The 27,287-nt window shown below is 30.7% G+C and overlaps 1 protein-coding gene across 3 annotated transcripts in view; it reads right to left on the bottom strand.

Annotated features, from left to right (window-relative positions):
* Nucleotides 1-10,734: 10,734 nt before the first annotated feature.
* The window catches only part of Polr3C (RNA polymerase III subunit C), a 45,421-nt gene continuing 28,868 nt past the window's right edge, over nt 10,735-27,287 (bottom strand). Inside the window, exons 7-10 of one of the 3 annotated variants that reach the window (XR_012757399.1) lie at nt 24,688-24,880; nt 14,128-14,301; nt 13,091-13,257; nt 10,735-10,922 (exon numbers count right to left, since the gene is read on the bottom strand). Coding sequence is in view for 1 of the 3 variants with exons in the window: in XM_075373213.1 (XP_075229328.1) it covers nt 10,749-10,922; nt 14,128-14,301; nt 24,688-24,880 (541 nt within the window). In the remaining 2 variants the exon portion in view is untranslated. The remainder of the gene's footprint in view (nt 10,923-13,090; nt 13,258-14,127; nt 14,302-24,687; nt 24,881-27,287) is intronic. The other 2 variants (XR_012757398.1, XM_075373213.1) reach the window with 2 other exon arrangements.

Genomic DNA, 27,287 nt, shown 5'->3' with positions numbered 1-27,287 from the left:
AAATCAGTATTAGAGGATAAATGACATTTTGTTTTTATTTTGATGAGCTACATCTTAATCCTCTTTGCAAGGTTAGAATATAGTCAATGAAATCATGACATCAATGAAATTTAAACACTCATTCATAGCAACAGGAATAAAAGTTAATCTGTTTCTTGTCATCATCCAATCTTTTTTGAGCTGATTCTTCCTTTCCCAGAAAAAAAACCATATTTATAAAATCTAAAATAACTTATTTGTACTTGAAGTGGTAATTAATACAGTAATTACTGCAATTTCCATACTGAAAAGAGAACCATGCCATTTACCAAAAACACAACTAAATGCTCAGAGAATAGTTTTAACATTTCAGTACAAATGAATACATAAAATTATCTTAAAATTAGTCTTAATACATAAAATTGCAACTTTCTATTTACCTTTTACTTATTTAAAACATCAGTTATACATCTGTAGTCTACTTTTTCTTGAAAAGTGGGTTCTGGAAAATCATTTTTTTATTCATTATTCACAACTACATTTTTTTATTACTTCATTCATTTATAATTTTTTTCTGATTTTTTAATTCAGTAATAGTTTATGTTTCTGCACTGTAGTGAATTAGTTTGCTAATAAATCTAGAATCCCTTGCATGGCATCCACCAGAAAGTAGTAAAATAAAACAAGGTAACCCAGAAGTCAATCAATCTATCTTTTTAACTAGAATACCTTATCAGGGATCTGAGTGCTTTATTTATCAAACAGAAAAGTCCTCATCAAATTAGTGATGATGTACTTTTAAGAGTATGTAAAAAAAAACATGCATATGTACATACTTGCACAATTTTTCATTGCTAAAACCTGGACATGTAAAATTTAACCCAATTAGCATATTTCTCTTATATAGTATAGTTTATAGATATACAATAGTTATATAGCCAGTAATGTATCTATTTTCAGTTTTAATAGTATATCTTTTTTTTTTTTTTTGGTAGTGACACTTTTTTAAGAATAACTTACGCACAAGTTTTTTGTTTTTACATCAAATCATGACAACCATTTATTTATTGCTTTAATTAAAAGCATTACACAGGAACAAAAATGCTGTTCTTTATTAATAAGTAATAAAGAACTACATAATGATTGTACACTGAAATAAATCTCCTGTAATAGAACAATTTGCTGATTTGAAAAAAATTATTTTTCAATTTACAATAAAAGTTTTTTTTTCTTCAGTTATTTGACTGGTTTGAAGCAGGTCTGTAAGATTCCCTATCTAGTGCTAGTTGTTTCATTTCAATATACCCCTACTACATCCCTAACAATTTTTTTTCATAATCCAAACATTGCCTGCCACACAATTTTTCCCACCTACCAGGACCTCCAATGTCAAAGCAACTATTCCAGGATGCCTTAAGATGTGTCTGTCTGTCTCTTCTTTTATCTATATTTTTTGAATGCTTCTTTCTTCATCAATTTGCTGCAACACCTCTTCATTTGTCACTTTATCCACCCATCAAATTTTTAACATTCTCCTCCTATAGACCACATTTTAAAAGCTTCCAATCTTTTCTTCTCAGGTACTCAGATCGTCCAAGTTTCAGTTTCATATAAAGCTACACCAAACATATACTTTCAAAAATGTTTTCCTGATGTTTAAATTAATTTTTGATGTAAGCAAATGATATTTCAAACTGAATGCTTGTTTCAGCTGTGCTATTCATCATTTTATATTGCTCCTGCTTCATCCATCTTTAGTATTTCTACTTCCCAAATAACAAAATTCTTCTACCGCCATCCTGTTTTTATATTCAGAGGTCAATCTACTTTATTTCTACTACTTCTCATTACTTTTGTTTTGTTCTTGTGCAGGATTTCACCCATATCATTCATTGTTTCTTCTAAATCTATTTTACCCTCAGCTAGAATTACTATATCATCAGCAAATCGTAGCATTTTACTCCAGATCTACACTGTTCTTTAACATCATTAACTGCTAGTTCTATGTAAAGATTAAAAAGTAATGGGGATAGGGAACATCCTTGTCTGACTCCCTTTTTTATTACTACTTCTTTCTTATGCTCTTTAATTATTACTGTTGCAGTTTGGTTCCTGTAAATGTTAGCAATTATTCTTCTATCTGTTTACTTGAACCCTAAATTTTTTAAAATGCTGAATATGTTATTCCAGTCTATATTACCAAATCCCTTTTCTAAGTCTATAAATGCCATAAACATTGTTTGTTTTCTTTAATCTTCCTTCTATTATTAATCTGAGCACTAAAATTGCTTCTCTTGTCCGTATACGTTTCCTGAAATTAAACTGGTCTTTTCCTGACACTTCTTCCACTCTCAATTCTTCTGTAGAGAATTCTACTTAAATTCTTGATGCAAGAGTAGTTAAAGCAAATTATTCTGTATTCTTCACATTTATCTGCTCCTATTTTCTTTGTTATCATGACAATAACACTTTTTTTGAAGAGTGATGGAACTTCCCCTTTTTCATAAATATTACTTACACACCAGTTTGTATAATCTATCAATCGCTTCCACACCTGTACTGCGCAGTAATTCTGCAGGTATCCTGTCTATCCCAGGATCCATTCTCCCATTAAAATCCTTTAATGCTCTTAAATTCATACCTCAGTATTGCGTCTCTTTTTTCATCCTCTCTAACACCAGTTTCTAATTGATTTCCTCCATATAACTCTTCAATATATTCCACCCAGCTATCAACCTTTTCTCTTGTATTATAAACTGGTGTACCATCTTAAACACATTATTGGATTTTAACTTTGTACCAAAAAATTCTCCTTAACTTTCCTGTATGCTCCGTCTGTTTTACCAATGATCATTTCTCTTTCCACTTCACTTTTCTTTAATCCACTCTTCATTCATTAATTTGCACTTTCTGTTATAGTATTTCTTAATTGTCGATAGGTTCTTTTACCTTCTTCATCACAAGGATTCTTATGCTTTCTATACTCATCAATTAGCTGCAATATATTTTCTGATATCCAAATTTTCCACCAGTTCTCTTTGTTCTTCTTAAGTTTACTTCTGCTGGTTTAGGAATTTCGTGTTTAACATTCTCCCATTCTTCTTCTATATTTCCTACCTTATCTTCTTTACTCAGACCTCTTGTTATGTCTCCTCAAAAATCTTCTTTACCTCCTCTTCCTCAAGCTTCTCTAAATTCCACCGATCCATTTGACACCTTTTCTTCAGGTTTTTAAACCCCAATCTATATTTCACTATCAATGTCTGTTCCTGGATATGCTTTACAATAGACGAGTTGATTTCTAAATCTTTGATTAACCATGATATAATCTATCTGATACCTTGCAGTATCATCCGACTTCTTCTATGTGTATAGTCTTCAATTATGATTTTTAAACTGTATGTTGGCAATTAATAATTTATACTTTATGCAAAACTGAATAAATTGGTCTCGTCTTCCATTTCTTTTGCCCAGCCTGTATTCACCCACAATATTTCCTTCCTTGCCTTTTCCGATGCTTGCATTCCAATCTCCAACTATTATTAAATTTTCATCCCCTTTTATGTGTTTAATTGCTTTGCCAATTTCTTTGTTTACTTACTGTACCTCAGAATCATGGGCACTTGCAGGTTTATAGACTTTAACAATCGTTGTCAGCTTATATTTTGATTTTACCTTGATTCTATCGCTAAGCTTTTTGAAATACTTTACTCTCTTCCCTATCTTCTTGTTCATTATAAAACTTACTCCAGTCTGTTCTTTATTTGATGCTGAGTTTATTCTAAAATCATCTGACCAAAAGTCATTTTCCTCTTCTCACCAAACCTCGCTAATTCCTTTTACATCTACATTTAACCTACCCATTTCCCTCTTTAAATTTTTTAATCTAATAATTAAAGAATAATTCATTAAAAACAATTTAATCATAAAGATGTACTAGTTTTAAAATTTAAAAGCTACTTTCATTTCTATTAAAAATACATAAAACAAACAGTTTGAAGAGCTTCAAAAACAATAACCTTGCATTCACAAGTGAAATAAAGTTTTACATTAATGAAAAAATACTTTAGCAATAATGAAGGTTAGACTATAATATTGTTTAACCAATATCAGTTCTATTTATTCTGCTGGTTTTAAGGGATTAGATATTGCTGTAAATCAGTAACTTATAACTGATTTTCCAAGTCTACATGTAATTAACAAAAAGTGATGTTTTAATCTAGTGAATTACTTGATCATTTTAAAATATTAACTGTTATTTAATTAAAGTAAACCTGTTTCTACTTTGACTGCAGAAACTTGATGTACACATTACATTGCTAGTAGTGTTTATAATCATGCAAAACAAGTTATGAGTCTCTTCATCATATACCAAACTTTTGAGAATGCAATGGCTATTAAGAGAATTCTCAAAACTCTGCACTTTTACTGTTTTGGCTGTTAATGTATTCAGAAAGATGAAACCATGTTTCACCTGAATAAAAATTATTATCCAAAACATGCACACAGATGAAATGACCTAAAATGAAATGTCTAAACTACATACAGTACAGAAGCCATTGCCAAAAATGAGGTTCTCTGGATTCCTATGCTACTCTAATTTGATTTAACTGTAAAACTTATGTTTTTTTTTTTTTTTTTGTAGCTTTATGAACAACCTAAACAAACTAGAATCTGTTGGAAAAGTTTCAGTTTTTTCCTAGAGAACAATAAAAGCAACTAATGATTATCACACAAATAGTCATCATGCAACAATGATGGAGGACCATTATGTTTATGAACAGTTACATTTCCTGTTTCACAAAATCTAAACACAGAACAAAATACAGTCTATTTAAATATTTATGATGAACAAAAATATATGGTAAATGCGCTATCAAAAAGATTAACCATAAAACATTTGGCATACAGAATAAGACTGACAAATTAAAATAATGTTCTGTGGAATAACAAACTAATAATCTGTGGAAGGCATATTTGTAGAATGGTAGAAGTTGGAATAGTTCAGATCACACTCTTTCATGCGAGGATCTCATATACAAGTGAAGATGATCTCATTTTGTTCATCATAATGATAGATATAAGAAAATGTATAAAGTCCTTACTAATTCTAAAAAAAATCTATACAAAATATTTTAAAAATTTCAGGACATTAGAATAATTATGAACCTTTGGTACACTTAAGAATGTACTTTCTTGCTTAAAAAATAGAGCAAGACTCTCTTAGGGGTATGGGAGAAAGATATTTTAAGTGGACAAACTGTACCCAAGTTACACCTTTTAAGAAAAAAATACTGGAGTAAACAAAACACCTCTTTGACATTGCTCTCCAAAGTAATGTTTCTTCAAAGTGTGTAATTGTAATGTTTCTTCAAACATTACAATTTACCAATGTGTATTCAGACTAAACTACAATGTAATATTTATTTATTAAAACAAACAAGATAAATCCCATGATACAAAATAAATGGTCAACATTACACTGTTACATACAATTATTTCATTCATATTTTAATAAACATCTAGTTTAAATTTAATTTGATACAAACTAAAATTAAACAAATCAAATCAATTAGTGTTATTAATACAATTGTTGAACAAATGATCAAACATCTTTATTAATATCTACATAAAAGTAATAGTTATTGTTTATAAGTTTCCAACTAGGAACAAAAAAATCAAATTTTGAAAGCAATTCTGGACAATCAATGTGATTATTAATAATTTTATAGGCAAAAATTAAATCACATCTTAAAAGTGATGATTGTATCGACGGTATACCTAATGCAGATACAATTCGATTATAACTGTGGTCCAAATAATGCAATGTGTGACCAGTTTTATAAGAAACATATCTAAAGAAAAGGTGGTTCACTTTTTCTAGTTTTTAAAAATGTTCAAAGAGTATTAGGTCTCCAGATGCTCGAGCAGTGTAAAAAATGTGGAAAAGTAAATGCAAAATATAAAGTTCTAAATGTGGTAATATTCCTAAAATTCTGTATTTATAAAATTCAATTTTTTTATGGCTTTAGAAATATGGTTTTTAAATGAAAGTTTACAGTCAAATAAACCCCATGGTCTTTAATTTCAGTAACCTGATCGAGATAGATATCACGGATTCTATAATCACTAACTTCATTATTAGTTATCTGTTTTCCAAAAGTTATAGAGAAACATTTATTAACATTGCATGTCAACATGTCAACCCATTAAGATGATACCAATTAAGAGTCTAAATCCCTTTCCAAAAGAATCTTATCAGTCAAGTCCTTAATAGCTAATGCCGGTTTAACATCATCAGCAAAAAGCAAAAGTAAAACAAACTCAATAACTGAGTGTAAATCATTGATATAAACCGAGAACAAAGCTTGCCCCACACCAGCAGTTACATGAATAGGATTAGATATACAACTGTCAACTTTACAAACTAAATACGATTCCCTAGAAAAGATGAAATCCATTTAAGCAAGGGATCATCTATCTTGTGCCAGTTGTTTCATTTCAGTATTCCCCCTACATCCCTAACAATTTGTTTTACATATTCCGAAAGTCTGCCTGCACAATGTTTCCCATCTATCTGTCCCTCCAGTATCAAAGCGACTATTCCAGGATGCCTTAAGATGTGACCTATAAGTCTGTCTTTTCTTTTAGCTATATTTTTCCAAATGCTTTTTTCTTCATCAGTTTGCTACAACACCTCTTCATTTGTCACTTTATCCACCCATCTGAGTTTTAACATTCATTTACCTATAAACAAAATTTCAAAAACGAATCTTTTCTTCTTAGGTACTCCGATTGTTTAACTTTCATAAAAAGCTATGCTCCAAACATATACTTTCAAAAATGTTTTCCTGATCTTTAAATTAATTTTTGATGTAAGCAAATTGTATTTCAGATGCTTGTGCTATTCAGCATTTTATATTGATCCTGCTTCATCCATCTTTAATAATTCTATTTCTCAAATAACAAAGTTCTTGTACCTCCTAGTCTTTTCTTGTCCTATTTTTATAATCAGTAGTTAATGTACTTTATTTCTACTACATTTCATTACTTTTGCTTGTAACTTTATTTAAAAAAAAAATATCATACCTGAATAATTTGTTAATATCTTTTAATTAATATGTCCTTTTTTCTTAATCCCTTCACCTACAAGATTTGGCATAGATTCGAGTGTATTACACATTTTTATTTATTTCTTAATTATGAAACTATACTGATATTACTGTTTTAATGAGCTCAATTTTTATGATACAATTCATTTTTGAAAGTTTTTTTACTACTACCCAAAGATTTTCAATTTGGTTTAAGTCAGGGTAGTTGTCTAAGTATGGGAGCACTTAATGTTTCATTCTTTGAAAAATTTTTCTACTTTTTTGGCAGTATGCCATGATGCCAAATCTTGTTGCATCACTTAGTTGCCTTGTAGAGATTTTTTGAAGTTGCCACAACTCTTTCCTTCAGAAGCTTGATATATAATCACTTTTCAATATACTATCTACTGAACATAATGAACGGCCTTCAAATGTGAAACACTCCGAAAAAAAATCCTTTTCTGAGGATGTGTAACTGGTTGTTGAATATGAGCCGGTGATGTATTTTCATCTGATGATTTTTTATCCCTTTATCTTTTCTTTTCTATTTCTTTATCGTTGAAAATAAAAATGTGGCTCATCAGGAAAACATAACATTTCTCCTGTCTTCTTTGGTCCATGTGCTTTGACTCACAAGAGCCTTTTTTTTTACACATTGCTGGAGTTAAAGCTGATGAGATTTCATCCAGCTGCAAAAACTCAATGTCTAACAGTTGCCATGTGTAAATCTGTTCCATTGGTTGCTAGTGCTTGATTTAAGCCCACAATGGATAATTTTTGATCAAGTTTACTTTTTCTCACTAATAACCATCGATCCTATGCTGGAATAGATTTTATTTTATGGCCACATTTGCCTTTTCTTTGAGGTGAAGAGGAATCAGTTTCTTTAAATTGTTTTAAAATAGTATTTGCTGCCACTAGTTCAATACCACACTCAGAAGCTATTTGTTATTATGTCATACATGCTGGGAAAGAGAAAGAATTTTTGAACACTTTCTTGGAGTTAAGTCCATTAATATATATACAAAAAATATGAAAATATGATTTTGTAATAAAAAATTAAATAAATTTTCACAAAACACAAAAATGGCTAAATAACCAAAGAACAATACTTATGTTATAGACAACTTAAAGGATGGGTGTGGTCAAGCAAGTAGCCACAATGCAGAAATACACAAAAAATTTCATGTTCAGATTAATTTGCACACTAACTGAATACTTTTACTTAAATGTTTCTAGAAGGAAACACACTTGAAATTGTTTTTATTAATTTGTTAATTGTATTTATATATTAGACATACAATAGTAAATTAAATTGGCAGAATTTTTTGTTTAAATCATCTTAAATTTCAGTTGGGTATGTTTTCCAGTCTAATTTAATTTGTACATCTTGATTTCATTTTATAATTCTGTCTGATACAATATTTATTTTGTGCGCTAAATAAAATTAATCTGCCAAATTTAAAAAAAATTGAATATCGTTTGTTTTTGCACATTGAACAGAAAAAACTGTTTTTAAAAAATAAAGTGTAATTCTTTTTTTACACAGATATCTTTTCCTAAAATGTATAACTTAATTGTGAATGATTACTACTTAAAATAAGAGCTACCCCCAATCCTCCCTGAAGGATGAATATTGCTCCTTCATTTTTAACACGTTCACTGTGGAGTTATTTTAATCACATTTTACTGAGTGCTGTTCTGGTCCCCAGAGACTGGAATCTACCTCGCATTTAGTGCATTTGGGTTTGACTGAAAACTCACCTCAGTGCGGCTGCTTTTTCTTCTTTAACGTGATTTTTTTTCAATTATTCTATAAAATGTTATAGCAATGAATAAGTAATTTTTAAAGTTTTTTGAAAATATTTACCTTCCGATAACTGACATTATAAAATGCACTGTGGTTATGACACACTACTTAGTTGTGATTCCTACCTCCAAGGTAAGGATGCATCAACTATTTAATCTAAGTTTTTTTTTTATAACTTATGAATCCCAAATAATTTGGTTATTTCTATTTGTTGTTAAGATTATTTGTTTGAATAACCAGCAGCATCTGGTCAGGCCTAATGGTAAAAAAAGTGCTTATGGTTCTGATTAATAAATTGCTTATAAGTGATTATTTATGAAATTGTCAGTGACCTTGTACGCTGATCTACGGAATCAATGAATAGCAAAGCAGCAGACAGAAAAGGGCGTAAGGTGACATCTTTTTGCCAAGAGTGTGATGGCAATCCAGGTTATTGTCATACAGGTGTGGTATATTCATACCACACTTCTGTAAACATTTTAAAAAGCTAAGTTTTGTTAGAATATTATTAAAGTGTTAATGAATTTTACTGTCTAGCGCTAATTCTTACATTACTTGATTTTTTAATAACTTTTTGCACATTTTTTTGTTTTTTAATTCTACAATTATTAATATGGAATTTTTTAGAATGTAATTAGTTAATAGATTATCGAAAGAACAGTGGAACAAAATTAAATCAACAAAAAATAGGATTACTTATAAACTAAATACACTAGAATTATTTTTACTCTTATCTTGTTTACTAATTTGAATTGTTATATACAATTTTGCATTTAAACTATTTTAATATTGTTTAGATTTAATTTTTTAAGCATTTGGCACCGTTGGTATTAATACAATTGTATAAATTAAAGTTCCACTTACCAACAATTTTCAAATATATTTCCAAGTACTTTTGGAGTTGCTACTCCATCATCAGGGTTTTCTTATAAGATGTTAATTCAAAATTCATAAGCGTAATTATATTTAAATTAAAATTGTTACATTCATAATAGTCGGTCATCAAGAAATAATAAATAATTTATACATCAATAAAAAATCAATTTTAATTTAAGTTTTAATTTCAATTTTATAAGAAATCCCTGATGATGAAGTAGCAACTCCAAAAGTACTTGGAATATATTTGAAAATTGTTGATAAATGGAACTTTATACTATTTTAATATTACTCATTAAAAGTAAAGTTCTTTTAATTAAAGTATTAAAAGGTAAAGTGTTTTTATTTACCAATGGATTCTGATTATGCCCATAATTATTAGTGTGGGTCCAGACAATCGTATTACAAAAATGAAATACATCGGCAGTGCTATGCCAGACCTATGTGAACTATGTGAAACTATACGAACTATGTGAAAATATGCAAAAACTAACCTACAAAAACAGATTTGTAAACTAAACGTAGCAGAAAAGTACAACTTGATTCAATAGGTAGCAATATAAGTATCAACTGTATTCCTGTACCTGGTGACCAAAGCCGCATTATTGCTAAAATAGGTTCCGCACCCTAGGAATGGGAAATGTATTACCATCAAGGAAGGCAATTATATCATCGCACTTGATTGAATAACCTTTCCGAGGACCGGAACAGCAGCAAATGTATTAAAGTGTAAAATATGTGCTCAAAGGGTCATTAATAAGGAACAAAAATTTGCAAGCATAACATTTTATTTGGAATAAGTAAGCACTTACATGACACCTATATACAGGTAAGATTTTCAGAAATTTCTGGCTATTTAAAATGGACTTATATACTTGTGAATGTATTCACTCTGAAAAAATAAATTACTGTTAATCCATAATAATTAGTAATTCACATTACCACAAAAAAAAGTGAGAATAAAGAAAACACTAAGGATATTTTCAAATATTTTATTTCTTTTTCCCAGTATTTACTTTAGGCATATTAATACACTGATAATAAGAAAATAATTGAAGAAGAAACAGTGTACTATCTATCTGAATTTCGGCGAGCTGTAATTTTTCAATCATCTTTTTAACAGATTCTAATAATGTCCTCTCTGGTGGTGTCATCCAATCATCAATCTGACAACATACAATAAGCAATAATAAATTAACTGTATTCATGTCATCAGATACTGAAACATAAGTTACAAAAATTAATAAAATTAAAAAAACTGTAGTAAGAATATTTCATCAAAGATGTAATAATTTTCATTTAATCAATACAATTAATAAAGTGTTAAATAATAATTAAGCAAAACCATCTAATTAGCCAGAAGTTCAATATAGTTATACAATTTTAGCAGTATTCTAAGCCAAGTTAAATACTGAATAAAGAAACTCCAATCCTAGACTTTATTATAAAAAGCTGGTAACATAGTTGTAGGACTTACCTGTCACGTGACTTTTTTCTGATGCACTGCTTACATACATACACAACTTCATTTAAAATATTTATCTTATTTATATATGATATTTTTTTTTAATAATTTAATTCAATGATTCTAACTAAAGCGCAGGCGCATACTGTATTTCATTCGCGCAGGTGTGGCAGTACTAGCAGCCACTTTAAATATTATTCTTTTATTTAATTCTAACGTTCACCTGTGATGTCACAACAGAGCAGATGACTACATCAGCTATATGTCAATGCTACACTAGTGCACCTTGTGGTGAGAGGGGGTACTATTGAGGCAGTATACTCATTTAGCTGCTAGTTTATTTAGATCATTTTTTGAGATAGGGGTGTAATTCTGCAAAATTATTTTTTTGCAAATATTGTTATTTTTAATTGTTAACAAGAACCTAAGAAAAATAAGACCTTAGGCAAAATCTTGAGATACTGAGGGTGACCTTGTTCACAGCCTCACCCCTTTAACCTTTTAAGTTGAAAATTTAATGGCATCAATGCCCCATATATAGAAGTAATCTGACCAAGTTTGGTCAAAATCAGTCCAGTAGTTCTGGAGATATAAGGAGTGCAAGACTGGACACACATGAACATACAAACATCTGGAAAATTTCTATCTAGTTTTTTGAGTTCCTTAGACATCAAAATGTTAAGATCCGGTTAAATTTGCATATGCCCAAACCGGACTTATTACAATACTTTCCCTGCTAAAGCTATAGCTCTGCTACAGCGCTTAAAGGAAAAGTAAAATTATGATTACATATGTTTCACAAACAACGTTCAAATATAATTTTCTTGCAAGATTAATAATAATGGTCCTGACTAATAGCAGCTTTGAAATTCAATTTACTATTTGTCATCCTCCTACTTCCTACATCTGAATTTGTTCCTGGAATTTGGATATGAAAATGCAAACCCTAAACATGAATATTATACTGTTATCCTGGGAAAGAGAAGTAAGTTGCAGGACTTAGTATTTAAACATAGAGTAATAAATAATAACAATGTTGTTAACTTTCTAAAACTGCTGAATTTTATATACAGCAGAACCCGTTACAGGACATAAAAGCAATATAATAGAGAATGAGCTATAAATTGATTTTTCTCATTTAATAATAGAAATAGGCTGTATTTTTATACTGATAACTGACATATAGGACTTCAAATTATTTTATGACCGGGTTCAACAATGATAATAATTATATATATTTATAGGCTATATCTTTGCAAATGAGTTTTAAGGATAATAACTCATTTCATAATAATGGTAAACAATTATGGCTGACATTCTTTTATTATCCAAGTCTTTTATTTTATTAACTTAAGCGATTTCATACTATTTCTAAAAATCAAATTTCAAAAACCGAAGGAAAATTGAAGTAGTCTTACTGAACAACTTATTAATTTATAATGATTTTTCATGCAAAAATGATTCAAAAAAATATTACCTACTACTTCCTATTAACTAACCCTTTTCTCACTTAATCTGGGCATCTATTAACCACTGGTTTACCAATTATTAGTCATTTTCCAAGCTACAGCTATTTTAGCCAAGCGAGTGAATAACAAAATATATGCAAAAATTAGAAGTGAGCATTGTTACAGTACTGATGATGTGGTACTAAGAAACGTTTTTTCCAAAACAACTTCAACAGGAAGCAGTAAAATGACATCAACAAGCTGCTTCTACACAATAGTTTTTTTTTTGTTTGTTTATTCTGGGCGAAAAAGCAATAGATCTAGATTGTTCCTGGTAACGATTAACGTGCTGGTTTGAGAATACCACATCAAAGGTTGGATGAGTTGGTTGAATATTAATATGAGCCACATAGGAGCATACCAATTGCTTCTATCCGTTAGAAAGAGATGGCTCACCACTGTCTACCAGCAGACTCACCATGCGGCTTGAGCGAAAAGCATCTGTGGTAAAACGGACAAATGACTGATGGACTGCATAGAGCATCTTTAGAGCAGTGGGCTGCGCCGACGAATAAGCTGTAGTCTAACCTGGAATGAACAAGAGCTAGGTAGAAGTGCTACATGCATATATGAACAACTTCCCAAAGTGTATTAGAATGTGACTCAATAAGACAACAATGTGCTAGTTAATCATTTTCTTGTGATACTGCACATCACTAAAACTGACCAAATTTTAATTGCAAGAACTTTTTATTTACAAATAAAAAGTTCTAAAAGTTAAAAAATTTTCACTCGACTGATAGTTTTCTGTAATTTGAACCGTGTAATCATCCCTTTCTTGATTCACACTTCCCATTATTTATTTACTGATAAATTGGTTTGTTACTATCAATAATTACCTAGTAGTGCCAACAGTTTGTGTTTAATTTAGTTCTCCAAGTTCAATTTCAATAGACTACTACTACAAATGTAATGTTTTTTAAAACCTAATAACCACTATCAAAAGACAGCAAAGCAAATCTGACAACTTATGTTTATAGTAGGTTTAACATTTATGTATTTTATGTTTCCTACATATTACCACTTAAATTGTTTTCAGAATAATTAGTTAAGTTAAAAATTATTCACATTTATTAATAAATTGATAATATACATTAAAATTATAGAACTTATAAATTATATTTATTTCTTTTGGTATAAAGAAATTACATTTTAGATTATGAAAAAATTTTGATTGTAGAAAACTTTTCACATAAAAAATAGGAAAACATAATTTATTTGCGTAAATTTGAATCTAAACTACAAAACAGTGCAATAAAATTAGGAAGTGATGTATGTTTTTAATTATGAGAACTGAGAATGTGAGTAGAATCTATGAAGAAAACTATTACTTAGAAATAATAACATTAACATATATATTATAAACATGCACATATATTAAATAGTTAAAATAAATACCAATGCTTTCAACTGGTCTTCATCTGTTCCTTCCTGTTCACGCATTGACTGTATTAATGATTCAACATGTTCATTTTTTTCCATTAATCGTTTATGATCAGTTCTTTCTGATCGCCTTCGAGTTAATATATTAAATACTGCTTTATGACATATTCCTATCACCATATGTACAACCTAAAATAAATACAGGATAAATATATTATATGCATATAAAGAGGGACTGATAAAGTAAAAATAATAACTAGCCTAATGGACCACACAAAATTCTTATTATGTGTCTGTAGGAAACAAGAAACACCAACCAGGATGCCATGGAATTTCAAGAATATAAGCTCTACAAAAGTATACCTAAGAGAGTGATGAAAAGTGTCCCATAGTTTGGAACAGGCTTTTTAGTCACCTAAAAATTATGAACTCCATACAAGAATTAAAGTCACAAACCCCAAGAATTTCAACACTCACCCTAAAAGTATGTAATAAAATGTACACTTACTAACATCCATGCTCCCACTAATAACAAAAATAACTCTCTAAAAGGTTGTAAATAAACAGAAACATTTTGGGATCTACTTGATCTGACAATAAATATCATCCCCAAAAATCATTTTAACAATTAATTGGAGACTTCAATGCTCACTGGGCAGAAAAAGATGATACTGTGACATCATTGGAATATGGCCCACCCAAAAGAAAACAAACAAAAATGGACAGAGACTTGTCAATCTCTGAAGAAATTACAATCTAATCTCGAAATTTACATATTTCAAGAATAAACCTCAAAAACCCAAAACCTGGAAACACCCCAACTACACTAAAGGAGAATGGCAAATAAACCTTGTTTTCATGGGCAAATAACAAGGATCTACAATGTAAAAGTCCTCTGAGAAGTAGACACAGGCTCAGATCACTATGTAGTCAAAATTAAAATTAAATTTACTCCCCAAAGAAGCAACAAAAATCAAGCCCTTAAAACTAAAAGGAAAAATGTACCTACCCAACTAATCAAGAATGAAAGTTACCAAAAAGCAATTGAAAAAATAACAATCGCGGATAAACTCGAAAATCTACTCAATATCTCATAAAAAACATATAAATGGTGAAACAGTGAATGTGACAAAACAGTGGAGAAAAGACATCAAGCATGGCTATTTCACCAATCCAGAAATTAGAAACATCCTTCTAAAATCTTGTAAAACAAAGAAAAGAAACCATGCAAACCCTAAGGAGAATAAAAAGACAACACCATAAAGTCACACTGAAGTCAATAGAAGAAGAATTCAATAAAACACAGTCGAGAGACTACAAAACCTTAAAAAATCAGCTCCAAAAATACGAACCCCAAACCCTACTAATAAAGAATGAAAACAATAAACTGGCCCATAACAATACAGATAACACAGAAATCCTAGCTATATATTTCAACAAACTGCTAAATTGTGAAGAACTGACAGAACTAAATTTCAACACCAATACCCTAATAACAAAACCACCAGAAAACATCAACCCTCCCACAAGAAAAGAAGTCTACCAAGCACTAGGTTAGATGAAGAATTACAAAGCAGCTGGAGATCAGACTTTTGTAAAAAACTGGAAACATGTAGGAAGATCAGCAAAAATTGTCCTTTATCAACAGCTTGTCAACATCTGCATCAACGAACTACTAGACCACTAGACGACAGCCCTCATCCATCAGCTACACAGAAAATGGGACAAAACAGTGCTTAACAATTACACAGGAATCTCACTACTAGACAACATACAAAATCTTTCATGAATCATCCTCGACAGGATAGGTTCACAACTCTAGAAAGAGCTAGAAAAATACCAGGAAAGTTGATCCTGGAGGAGCTGTCCAGACCAGATCATCAGTCTCAAGCTAATAATGGATTACAACAAGAAGAGAAACAGACACAGTTTGTAGATTTCAATAAAGCTTATGACTGCAACCACAGAAAATCCCTACTAAAAATTTTAAGATATCTCATACTACATACCAAATTAATAAACATGATAAAACTGACCTCACAAACAGGTAAAATTCAAAGGTGAGGTCTTGGAACCATTTGAGATCGCAACAGGACTGTGCCAAGGCAATGGATCTCACTGCTGTTATTCAACTGCGCTCTAGAATTGCTAATGAGGGAATGGCTCAAAAAATGTCTCCAAAAATAAAAATTGGCTGAAAAATCAAAACAAACTGTGTCTTTGTTTCGCCAATGACTTGGTACTGCTAGCAAACGACATTGGAAAAGCTAAATCACAGATATTAGACGTCAAACATTGAAAAATAAAATTGGCCTCAAAATATCATTCAAAAAGACAAAAATTATGCCCCAAAAACAACCGATTAAAAGAAGTAAGCATAAATGGTAATAAAATCAAAATAGAACCCTAATTTAAATACCTTGGAGAAATAATAATAAACCTAATAAATGAAAAAACCTCAATCCAAATAAGAAGAAACAAACTAGCTGAAGCTCAAAAATACAACACAGTTATAAAACCAGAAGCCACTTATGCAGCGGAAACACTCTTCCACCTGAATGAACAATCAAAGACAGATACTCTTCAGAAAATCAAAAGATGAATTGAAAGAACCTGCGTCAATAAAATGTACCAGAAAGTTGGGAAGTGGTGGATTGTGCCCAATAAAGTCATGTACAAAGAGTTGGAACTCATCACTGATACAATGTGTAAGAGAAGACTAGGGTTCTTTGGACATATCATGAGGATGCAAGATTCAAGAGTTCTGAAATAGTTAGTACAGTGCAATCTTGACTTGAAAAACACCAAGACAGGATGCAGAGGGATCAAAGAAATAAGAGAGGACCTACACTACCTTAAACTAAAAGACACCAAAGATAAGATAAAATTAAACAAGAAAATCTAGATCAAAACACTCCCTTTACACTTACACGAAAAAACTCACAACAAACATTTTTAACACTAGAACGTATGAAAAAGTACTGGGAGGACTGCAAGGCCAACAGTCCCATCAAAGAAACTTGGATAATGGACTGACTAAAGTGAACTTATGCAGTCATAAAAGACGATGATAATAATAATAATAATAATAATGAAATTTAAAGAGGAAACATTTGTTTGTATGATAGCTAAAATCTCAAGAACTAATAACTAATTGCTATCAAAGTTTAACAGTAGTTTCATTATGTCTTAATCCATAATGTCATAGGTTATATTAAAATGAAAAATTATTTATTAAAATGTGTAAATAATAAATAATCTGTTATGATGCTCCACTTCTCTCATTCCGGCTGCTAAATTCTGATACTCCTTTCTTATGGTGAGCCTCTTCCAAGATATTTTTTCAATAGAGTTCTTATTGAAATTAAAGACAATATAAGTTTTGGTGAAAGGTATTTATGTGATTTCATGATGAAAAAGACAAATTTGTGATGAAGAAGATAACAAAAACCCCTTATGATACAACGTTCCTGGAGGCACTGGGAAAATCCTTTTTGATAATTTACTTCTCGCATATATCTGATGAACAGGTAGCCTGGCTCTCAGTGTAACAGTGGCAGGCATTGCTGCAACATTGCTTGCTGGTGATAATACCGCTCATTCAACTTTTAAATTGCCTTTAAATATATGTGGACAAGAGTCTGTTTGCTCTGTACATAAAAATGGTCAAGATATAAAATTTATTGTATGAGATGAATGTGCCCTGATTCAATGAGCTCATATTGAAGCGATTGACCCTACTTTTAGAGACCTTAGGTCATGTGATAAATAGGTGGGAGACATAATTTTTGGCAAACTTTGTCTGTGCGGGCAAAGCTGCAATGAAGGATGTATTGTATAAAATAATAATATTAAATAAAATTTGAATGTGAAGTAATTTATTAAAATATTTATCATTTTATCACAATATGTTTTTTCTATAGAAGAAATAATAAATATTGCTTCTTTTGTGATGCTATAGTCCTTTTGCCTCCTCAGCAATTGTCTTTTAAGTTCCTCTATCAGTTGCTAGCAACCTCCTATCAAAGCCAGATAGATCCTTCATAATGTTAATAATTACACTGATAAACATAATTTTTGTTTTCTAACATGTGATACATAATTTTAATCTGTTTTTTGATGCTGCAAATGAATATGAACTCAGAATCTTTCTATCACCCATTTTTGAAAAAAAATTAAATTTTAATTAAAGGATTTTTTTCATTTTTCAACTGTTAGCATTTTAAGCTCCTGTATTGTATTTTTTAGCTAATTCTTATTGTTTAACTTTGTTAACACGATTTGTAAGCTATAAATAAACAATACTAGACAAAGAATTAAATCATATTATATTATGACATCATATCTAACACTGAAAAGTGAGCCTTCATGGACAAGATTAATCATGTCTGTGTAGGTCAAAACATGTAGTTGAAAACACAACTGTATTGCTTGTATTAAGCACTGGATTTAGGAATGAATTAATTTTTTTCAGTCTTATTGCTGGCTTAAGTTTGTTAACAGTTCAGTGTCATAATGCCTCAAAACTGTGTAAATGATGTGGATGCCTTTTTTTATGTATGTAGTGAGTTTACCGTAAAATCAAATAGAAAAAACATTACACCTTTAATTAAAAAAGCACATCATTTGTACTTTCAGTATAAAATTGGTATCAGTGTAAATTGGTTTCAACTGTAAATTCAGGGTAGAATAAGACGTCGGGTCCTCATATAGTATGCACTAATTCTTCTGTATATTTAAGACGATGGCTGAAAGGTACACAGAAGGCTTTGCCATTATAGTGTAACTATGGTTTGTCATGAAACAAAGGATCATGTAACCGACTGTTACTTTTGTTTAACAAGTGTGTCTGGAATTTCTAAAAAATCTAAACACACTGTAAAATATCCTTCATTGCAATCTGCAATCAGACCTGTAGCTCACAGTGAAATTATTCCAGTCCTGAGCCACCTGTGAATGTATGTTTTGAAAGCAGCGATGAAGAATCAGGCAGTACTGAAGACGACAACAATAATTTTGATTTTGAATTATCTTCTAATAAGCCACATCTTATATCATAAGATGAATTAATGACTTTGTTAGGGATTTAAATTTATTAAACAATCAAGACTGCAAGGTTGGAATTTACTTCAAAAAAATAGAAAAATTTTGGGTTTTTGAAGCCGACAAAAAGAACTTTTTCAGTACTTTATTGATGAAAATAATTTGGTTTATTGTACAAATATTGATGAGCTTATGTTGCACTTAAGACAAGTTCATAAACCTGAGGAGTGCCGCCTTTTCATAGATTCGTCCAAGTATAGTTTAAACGTGGTTCTACTACACAACGGTAACAAATATCCTTAAATACAAATTGCTTATGGTATTTGAAAGAGACATACGATGTGATGAAAGACATTTTGAAAAAATAAATTATAAAAAACGTATCTGGAATATATGTGGTGATTTGAATGTTATAGCTCTTTTGTCAGGAATGCAGTTAGGCTATACTAAGTAAATGTGTTTTCTTTGCAAATGGGACAGCCGAGCTAGGGATAAACATTATGTTACCAAAGAGTGGAAGAAACAAGATAACTTAACTCGTAATGGGAAAAATATTATTCACAAGCCTTTAGTTGAACTAAAAAAAAATATTTTTATCCCTCTCCAAATCAAGCTAGAACTAATGTAAAAGTTTGTAAAAGCAATGAAGAAGGATAGTCCTGAATTTTTATACATCAGGCACAAATTTCCGAATGTAAGTGAAGGAAAAATTAAAGAAGGAATATTTGTTGGTCCTCAAATAAGAGCTGGTCAAAGATGGTGTATTTAACTCAATGTTAAATAATGTAATTGCAGCTTGAGCGGGCTTCATTTAAAGACGTTTGCAAACATTTTCTCGGCAAACAATAATCCAACAATTACCACGATTTTGTTAATCAACTTCTTACATCATACAGAGAGCTATGGGATGTAATATGTCTTTGAAAAATACATTTCCTCCACTCACATATGGATTTTTTCCCAGACAACCATGGAGATGTAAGTGATGAACACCACGATGAACGTTTCCACCAAAACATTTCGGTGATGGAAAGCCGCTATAAAAGGAAATGGAATACTAACATGCTAGACAATTAGTGCTGGTTATTAATTCAGGATGTGCCTGGGGCTATTTACAAAAGAAAAGCATCAACAAAATTATTCTAACACAGGTATGGCAATGTAAAATTATAAATTTTACAGATTTTAACTATATTTTCCATTAAATTTTTTTGAAGCATAATTTATTTAAAACTGGGGTGATAGAAAAATTGTATTTACAGATCTGTAATGTACGCAAAAATCAATTCAAGAAGTGGTATCACGCTTAGAGAAACATTAAAAAAATATTTTTTGTCTATCAGTGTTATTTAAATACTAATTATTCACACTTATTTTTTGACATTTTTGTGCACTATTTTATCAGATGAATTTGTAATGCAAAAACAAATTTTAAAAGTTTTAAACAGATAGCTTGGTTACATGATCATTATGCAACCAATGTAATACATTATAAAAATTATTTTTTATTTATGGAGTTTTTATAAATATTGAACTAATTACATTAATTTTTTTAAATGTGTGCGATTTAAAGATAAAATTAAAATAACATAGACACAACAATATGAAAATCCACTGAAGTACAATTTTTGATGATGAATATATCATCACTCATAATTCATTTTTATTTTATTTTATATGGGATTATTTTTAATTAAAATGTAATTATATAATTTTATTTGAATATATTTTGGTGAAATAAAAAATTACAATGAGTAAGAACATAATAAAAATAATACTCTTTTAACAATCTTAATTAATGATTCTCAGTATATGAATTATGAGACCTTGTTGATGGTGAGGGGGCATGAGTGCTCAGTGATACAGTGATACAGAGTAGATGGACCAAAGGTGCAACCATATCGGAGAGATATCTGTTGAGAGCCAGACTATGGAATGATTCCTGAAAGAGGGCAGCAGCTCTTTCAGTAGTTGTTAAGGGCGTAGGTCTGGACGACTTTAACGGCCATATCAACATCACTCAATCCTCTGAGTACTGCACAGCTGTAAGCAATGGAAAACTACACCTGCCTTTTTTCCAAGAAAATGTAGCTCTCTGCATTTTCATATAACAAAGATGGAGGTGTCTTCCTTGGTAAAATATTCCAGAGGTAAAATAGTCATCTGTTCAGATCTCCGGGTGGGGACTACTAAGGAAGGGGTCATCAAAAAATTAAAAAAAAACATTGTACGACGTGAAGCGTAGAATGTTAGAAGTCTTAAAAAGGTTGGTAGGTTACAAAATTTAAAGAGGGAAATGGATAGGATAAATGTAGATATAGTAGGAGTTAGCAAGGTTCAGTGGGAAGAGGAAAACGACTTTTGGTCAGGTGATTTTAGAATAATTAACTCAGCTTCAAATAATGGGCAGGTAGAAATAGGTTTCGTAATGAACAAAAGATAGGGAAAAGAGTAGATTATTTCAAAATGCACAGTGACAGAATCATTGTAATAAAGATAAAATCAAAACCTATATAGACAATTGTTAATGTCTATATGCCTACAAACGCCCATGATGATAATGAGGTAGTGTGTATACGAAGAAATTGATGAAGCAATTAAACACGTAAAAGGAGATGAAAATTTAATAATAGCTGGAGATTAGAATGCAAGCATTGGAAAAGGCAAGGAAGGAAATATAGTGGGTGAATACGGGTTGGGCAAAAGGAATGACAGAAAGAAGTCAGAAGAAGAGACCGACTAAGTCAGAAGAGGAGACCGACTTATAGAGTTTTGCACGAAGTATGACTTAGCAATTGCCAACACCCAGTTTAAAAATCGTAATAGAGGATACACATGGAAAAAGCCAGATGATACTCCAAGGTGTCCGATAGATTATAATATGGTTAAGCAAAGATCTAGAAATCAACTCATCGACTGAAAAACTTACCCAGGGGCACACATTGATAGCGACCATAATTCTGTGAAAATGAAATGTACATTGGGGTTTAAAAACCTGAAGAAAAGGTGTCAGATGAATCGGTGGAATTTAGGGAAGCTTAAGGAAGAGGAGGTAAAGAAGATTTTTGAGGAGGACATTGCAAGAGGTCTGAGTAAAAAAGATAAGGTAGAAAATGTAGAAGAAGAATGGGAGAATGTTAGAAGGAAATTCTCAAAACAGCAGATGCAAACTTGGGCGAAACAAAGAGAACTGGTAGAAAACCTTGGATATCAGAGGATATATTGCAGTTGGATGGATGAACGTAGAAAATATAAGAATGGTAGTGATGAAAAAAGTAAAAGGAACTATAGACAATTAAGAAATACTATAAACAGGAAGTGCAAACTAGCGAAAGAAGAGTGGATTAAAGAAAAGTGTTCAGAAGTGGAAAGAGAAATGAACATTGGTAAAATAGATCGAGCATACAGGAAAGTTAAGGAAAATTTTCAGGTACATAAATTAAAATCTAATAATGTGTTAAATAATGATGGTACACCGATTTATAATAAGAAAGGTAGAATTGATAGGTAGGTGGAATATATTGAAGAGTTATACGGAGAATTAGAAAATGGTGTTATAGAGAAAGAAGAGGAAGTTGAAGAGGATGAAATGGAAGAAACAATACTGAGATCAGAATTTAAGAGAGCATTAAAAGATTTGAATGGCAGAAAGGCTCCTGGAATAGATTTATACAAACTGGTGTATAATATTTAAGAAAAAGGGGAAGTTCCGTCAGACTTCAAAAAAAGTATTATAGTCATGATACCAAAGAAAGCAGGGGCAGATAAATGTGAAGAATACAGAACAATTAGTTTAACTAGTCATGCATCAAAAATCTTAACTAGAATTCTATACAGAAGAATTGAGAGGAGAGTGGAAGAAATGTTAGGAGAAGACCAATTTGGTTTCACGAAAAGTATAGGGACAAGGGAAGCAATTTTAGGCCTCAGATTAATAGTAGAAGGAAGATTAAAGAAAAACAAACCAACATACTTGACATTTATCTACCAAGAAAAGGCATTTGATAAAATAATTAGAATAAATTGTTAATCATTTAAAAAAAATTAGTGTTAAAATACAGAGATAGAAGAACGATTACTAACATTTACAGGAACCAAACAGCAACAGTGATAATTGAAGAACACAAGAAAGAAGGCGTAACAAGAAAGGGAGTCCGACAAGGATGTTTCCTATCCCCGTTACTTTTTAATCTTTACGCAAAACTAGTAGTTAATGATGTTAAAGAACGATTTCGATCCGGAGTAACAGTGCAAGGTGAAAAGATAAAGATGCTTCGATTGGCTGACGATACAGTAATTCTAACTGAAAGTACAAAGGATTTAAAAGAAACGATGAACGGCACGGATGAAGTTCTACGCAAGAAAATAAAAAAGAACAAAACGATAGTAATGAAATGTAGTAGAAATAACGAAGATGGACCACTGAATGTAAAAATAGGAACAGAAAAGATTATGGTGGTAGAAAAATTTTGTTATTTGGGAAGTAGAATTACTAAAGATGGATGAAGCAGGGGCGATATAAAATGCCGAATAGCACAGGCGAAACGAGCCTTCAGTCAGAAATATAATTTGTTTACATCAAAAATTAATTTAAACACCAGGAAAACATTTTTGAAAGTATATGTTTGGCGCATAGTTTTGTAAGGAAGTGAAACTTGGACGATCAGATTATCTGAGAAGAAAAGATTAGAAGCTTTTGAAATGTGGTGCTATAGGAGAATGTTAAAAATCAGATAGGTGGATAAAGTAACAAATGAAGAGGTGTTGTGACAAATCCATGCAGAAAGAAGCATATGGAAAAATATAGTTAAAAGAAGAGACAGACTTACGGCCACATATTAAGGTATCCTGGAATAATCGCTTTAATATTGGAGGGACAGGTAGAAGGAAAAAATTGTGCAGGCAGGCAACGCTTGGAATATGTAAAACAAATTGTTAGGAATGTAGGATATAGGGGGTATACTGAAATGAAATGACTTAACACTAGATAGTGAATCTTGGAGAGCTGCATCAAACCAGTCAAATGAGACAATTTAACCTGTATACATCAGGGTCATAATGAAAAATTATGCAATCTGATTTTATACAATGCAAGTCCACTATTATAAAAATTCCATAATCATTTCTGAATATTGCAAACTTTCGTAATACGACCTAATATACAAAAGTAACATGCTGATACTTTAGTTCAATCCTTTTAACATAGGTTAATCTTAATTTGACTAGAGCATGTTAACTGTAGTCTATTTTCTTCTATTAAGATGAATGAAAATGAAAAATTCAAGAAAAAATTCACTTAAGCTCGAGCTAGTATGATTCTGGAACAGCAAAAAAAAAGAATGGGTTCTTATACATAAAGTATAAGAATATTACTTTTTAATAAATACAAATAATTTTTACAAACAGAAACATATTTAAGGCCACAAAAGAAAAAATACGGAAAAAATTCCAAAACATAAAACTTTGCATGATAAATAAATAAAAAACATAAAACTGTTGTATGATAAATAAATAAATAATAAATGGACTTACTAGATTAATATCAACATGGAATAGAAAAAAAGATTTGTTAGGTCCAGAACCAGCAGTAGGTTTTCTAAGTTCTTGCATTTGTATAAAATTTTCTTGTAATAGTTTGTAAGTAATTTGTTTTGCTTCTTTATCAGTTATCATGGCTAACTGCTGTATCTGTTCTTGTTCTACATATTTTTTTGCACATACTAACCTGTATTGACAAAAATATTCACACTAACAAAAAAAAATCATTTTCTTAACAATGTAATGTACAACATAACATGACCATAAGGAATTTTACAAAAATTCTAAAACTTTAAATATTAATTATAGCATGAAAACAGCACCCAACATACACTGCATAGAGTTAACTCTTACGTACATTATATGAATATATATGTATTATACGCATAGGCCACAGCATGGATAGTAATATTTTTCTAGTGAAGGAAATCTGTTGGTATGAAAAATGCAAATATAACCTAATATACTAGCATAACTCACATAGTACAAAGGAGAGAAGTATATGGATTAAAATTACACCAGAAGTCCAGTAAACAAATTAAATTATTCATGGAACTCACAGGAAGTAAGATTAAGGATGGATAAAGATTTTATATTTTGACTTATTGATATATAAGTCAAAGTTATTAATGTTAAAGTTTAGTTATTAATAATGACTTCATTATATTTATATAAAATGATCAAATTTCTAGATCAACAGTGAAGACTGAAATTTGACAAGTAGGTTCCCAGGTGCTAAAAAAATGAAAGTCATATGTAAAGTATTACTTGTGTCATAATTAAAATATGAGGTCTGCAAATAAAGTAATGAGACTGATTCGGAAAAACTTTTTATTTACAATCAATTATACATGGACTCTATCACCTTTGCAATAGTTTCCTTGGGAAGCCACACAATGCTTCAAATGGTTTTCCCACTCTTCATAGCAATGTTGGAACTCAGAAACCAGAATATTCTTCAGATGGTCGGTTCATTTTTAAATATTTTTCTACTGCTCCAGAATGGTGTGTCCTTTGAGGCGTTTTTTTAAAATCAGGAACAGAAATAAGTCACAGGGATTCATCAGGTGAATAACGTGGTTGAGGAACTATAGGAATGTTTTTCTTTGCCAAATACTAATTAAGTGAGAGTGCAGTATGGCAAGGTGCATTGTCATGATGTAGCATCCAGTTGTCTTTGATGGCTGCATCTCACACGGCAACTTTTCACTCATTTTTGTAATGCACAACAAAAACTCGTTTCACAAAAAGTTTGTTTAAGTTTCATGCAACAACAATAGACTAAAAATATTAACTAATATAAATCAGCTATTCATATAACCACATGCTTACTAGTAACTTTACAGTGTTGCCACTTAGGTTGCCAAAAAAAAAAACTATCTCATTACTTTATTTACAGACCTCATGTGCATACCAAATTTGTTGAAAATGAAAAACGGCATACAGATAGGCACTTACTTTGTTTCTTTACTTAACAGTCACAAAGGGTTCTAGAACCAAACAATCTAAAATCCGAAACATTTTTTCTAAATATTTTATACGGATGTAAAGCTTTCTCTTCAGAATAAATGAAGAAATAGAAAAGAGTCAAAATGGCTAGCATGTTACTATTCCACTTCCTGCTATAGCGGCTTTCCATCACCGAAATGTTTTGGTGGAAACGTTCATCATGGTGTTCGTCACTTACATCTCCATGATAGTCTGGGAAAAAATCCAGATGTGAGTGGAGGAAATGTATTTTTCAAAGACATATTACGTCCCATAGCTCTGTATGATGTAAGAAGTTAATTAACAATATTGTGGTAATTGCTGGATTTTTGTTTGCCGAGAAATGTTTGCAAATATCTTTAAATGAAGCCCAAGCTGCACTTTTACATTATTTAACATCGAGTTAAATACAACATCTTTGACCAACTCTCTTATCTGAGGACCAACAAATATTCCTTCTTTAATTTTTCCTTCACTTACATTCAGAAATTTCTGCCTGATGTACAAAAATTAGGGACTATCCTTCTTCACGGTTTTTACAAACTTTTTCATTAGTCCTAGCTTGATATGGAGGGAGAAAATTTTAAATTCACAGCAAAATATGGCTGTATTTTATAAAATGTCAACATTTTTTTATCAAACCAAACTATAAAAATTATTTAACCTACGAAATCAGTCAAAATAAATTATTTTTATCTTTTTGAAGAAACCCTGAAAGAAGAATAAAAAATTGTAATCAATTACTATAAAAAAACTTGTATTTTTATAAATAATCTTCTGCTCACAAATAAATATAATTAACATAAACATGTGACAAGATCAACTGATTTTAGATTCTTTATTATAAACTGTAAAAGTATTGATTTGAAGTTTGGATCAGTGTTTCTCAACCTTTCAGTATTTGCAACGCGCCACCTCTCATACAATATTGATGTATTTTGAACCTAAAGCTACACAATGACCTTAATTATAAATATTACAAATTACCAAGAATAAGTAAATTTATTGATATTTGGCAACACTGATCAACTGTATTGACAAAACCAGAATCGATGGTGCTCTATTGCTCTCTATCTTATGTTCACCATATCGGATATTCTTGTGGC

Source organism: Lycorma delicatula, chromosome 8 (genome assembly GCF_047948215.1).
Source record: "Lycorma delicatula isolate Av1 chromosome 8, ASM4794821v1, whole genome shotgun sequence".
NCBI classification, from domain to species: Eukaryota; Metazoa; Arthropoda; class Insecta; order Hemiptera; family Fulgoridae; genus Lycorma; species Lycorma delicatula.
Note: the sequence above shows the minus strand (reverse complement) of the source record. Positions and strands in the feature narration are given on the sequence as shown.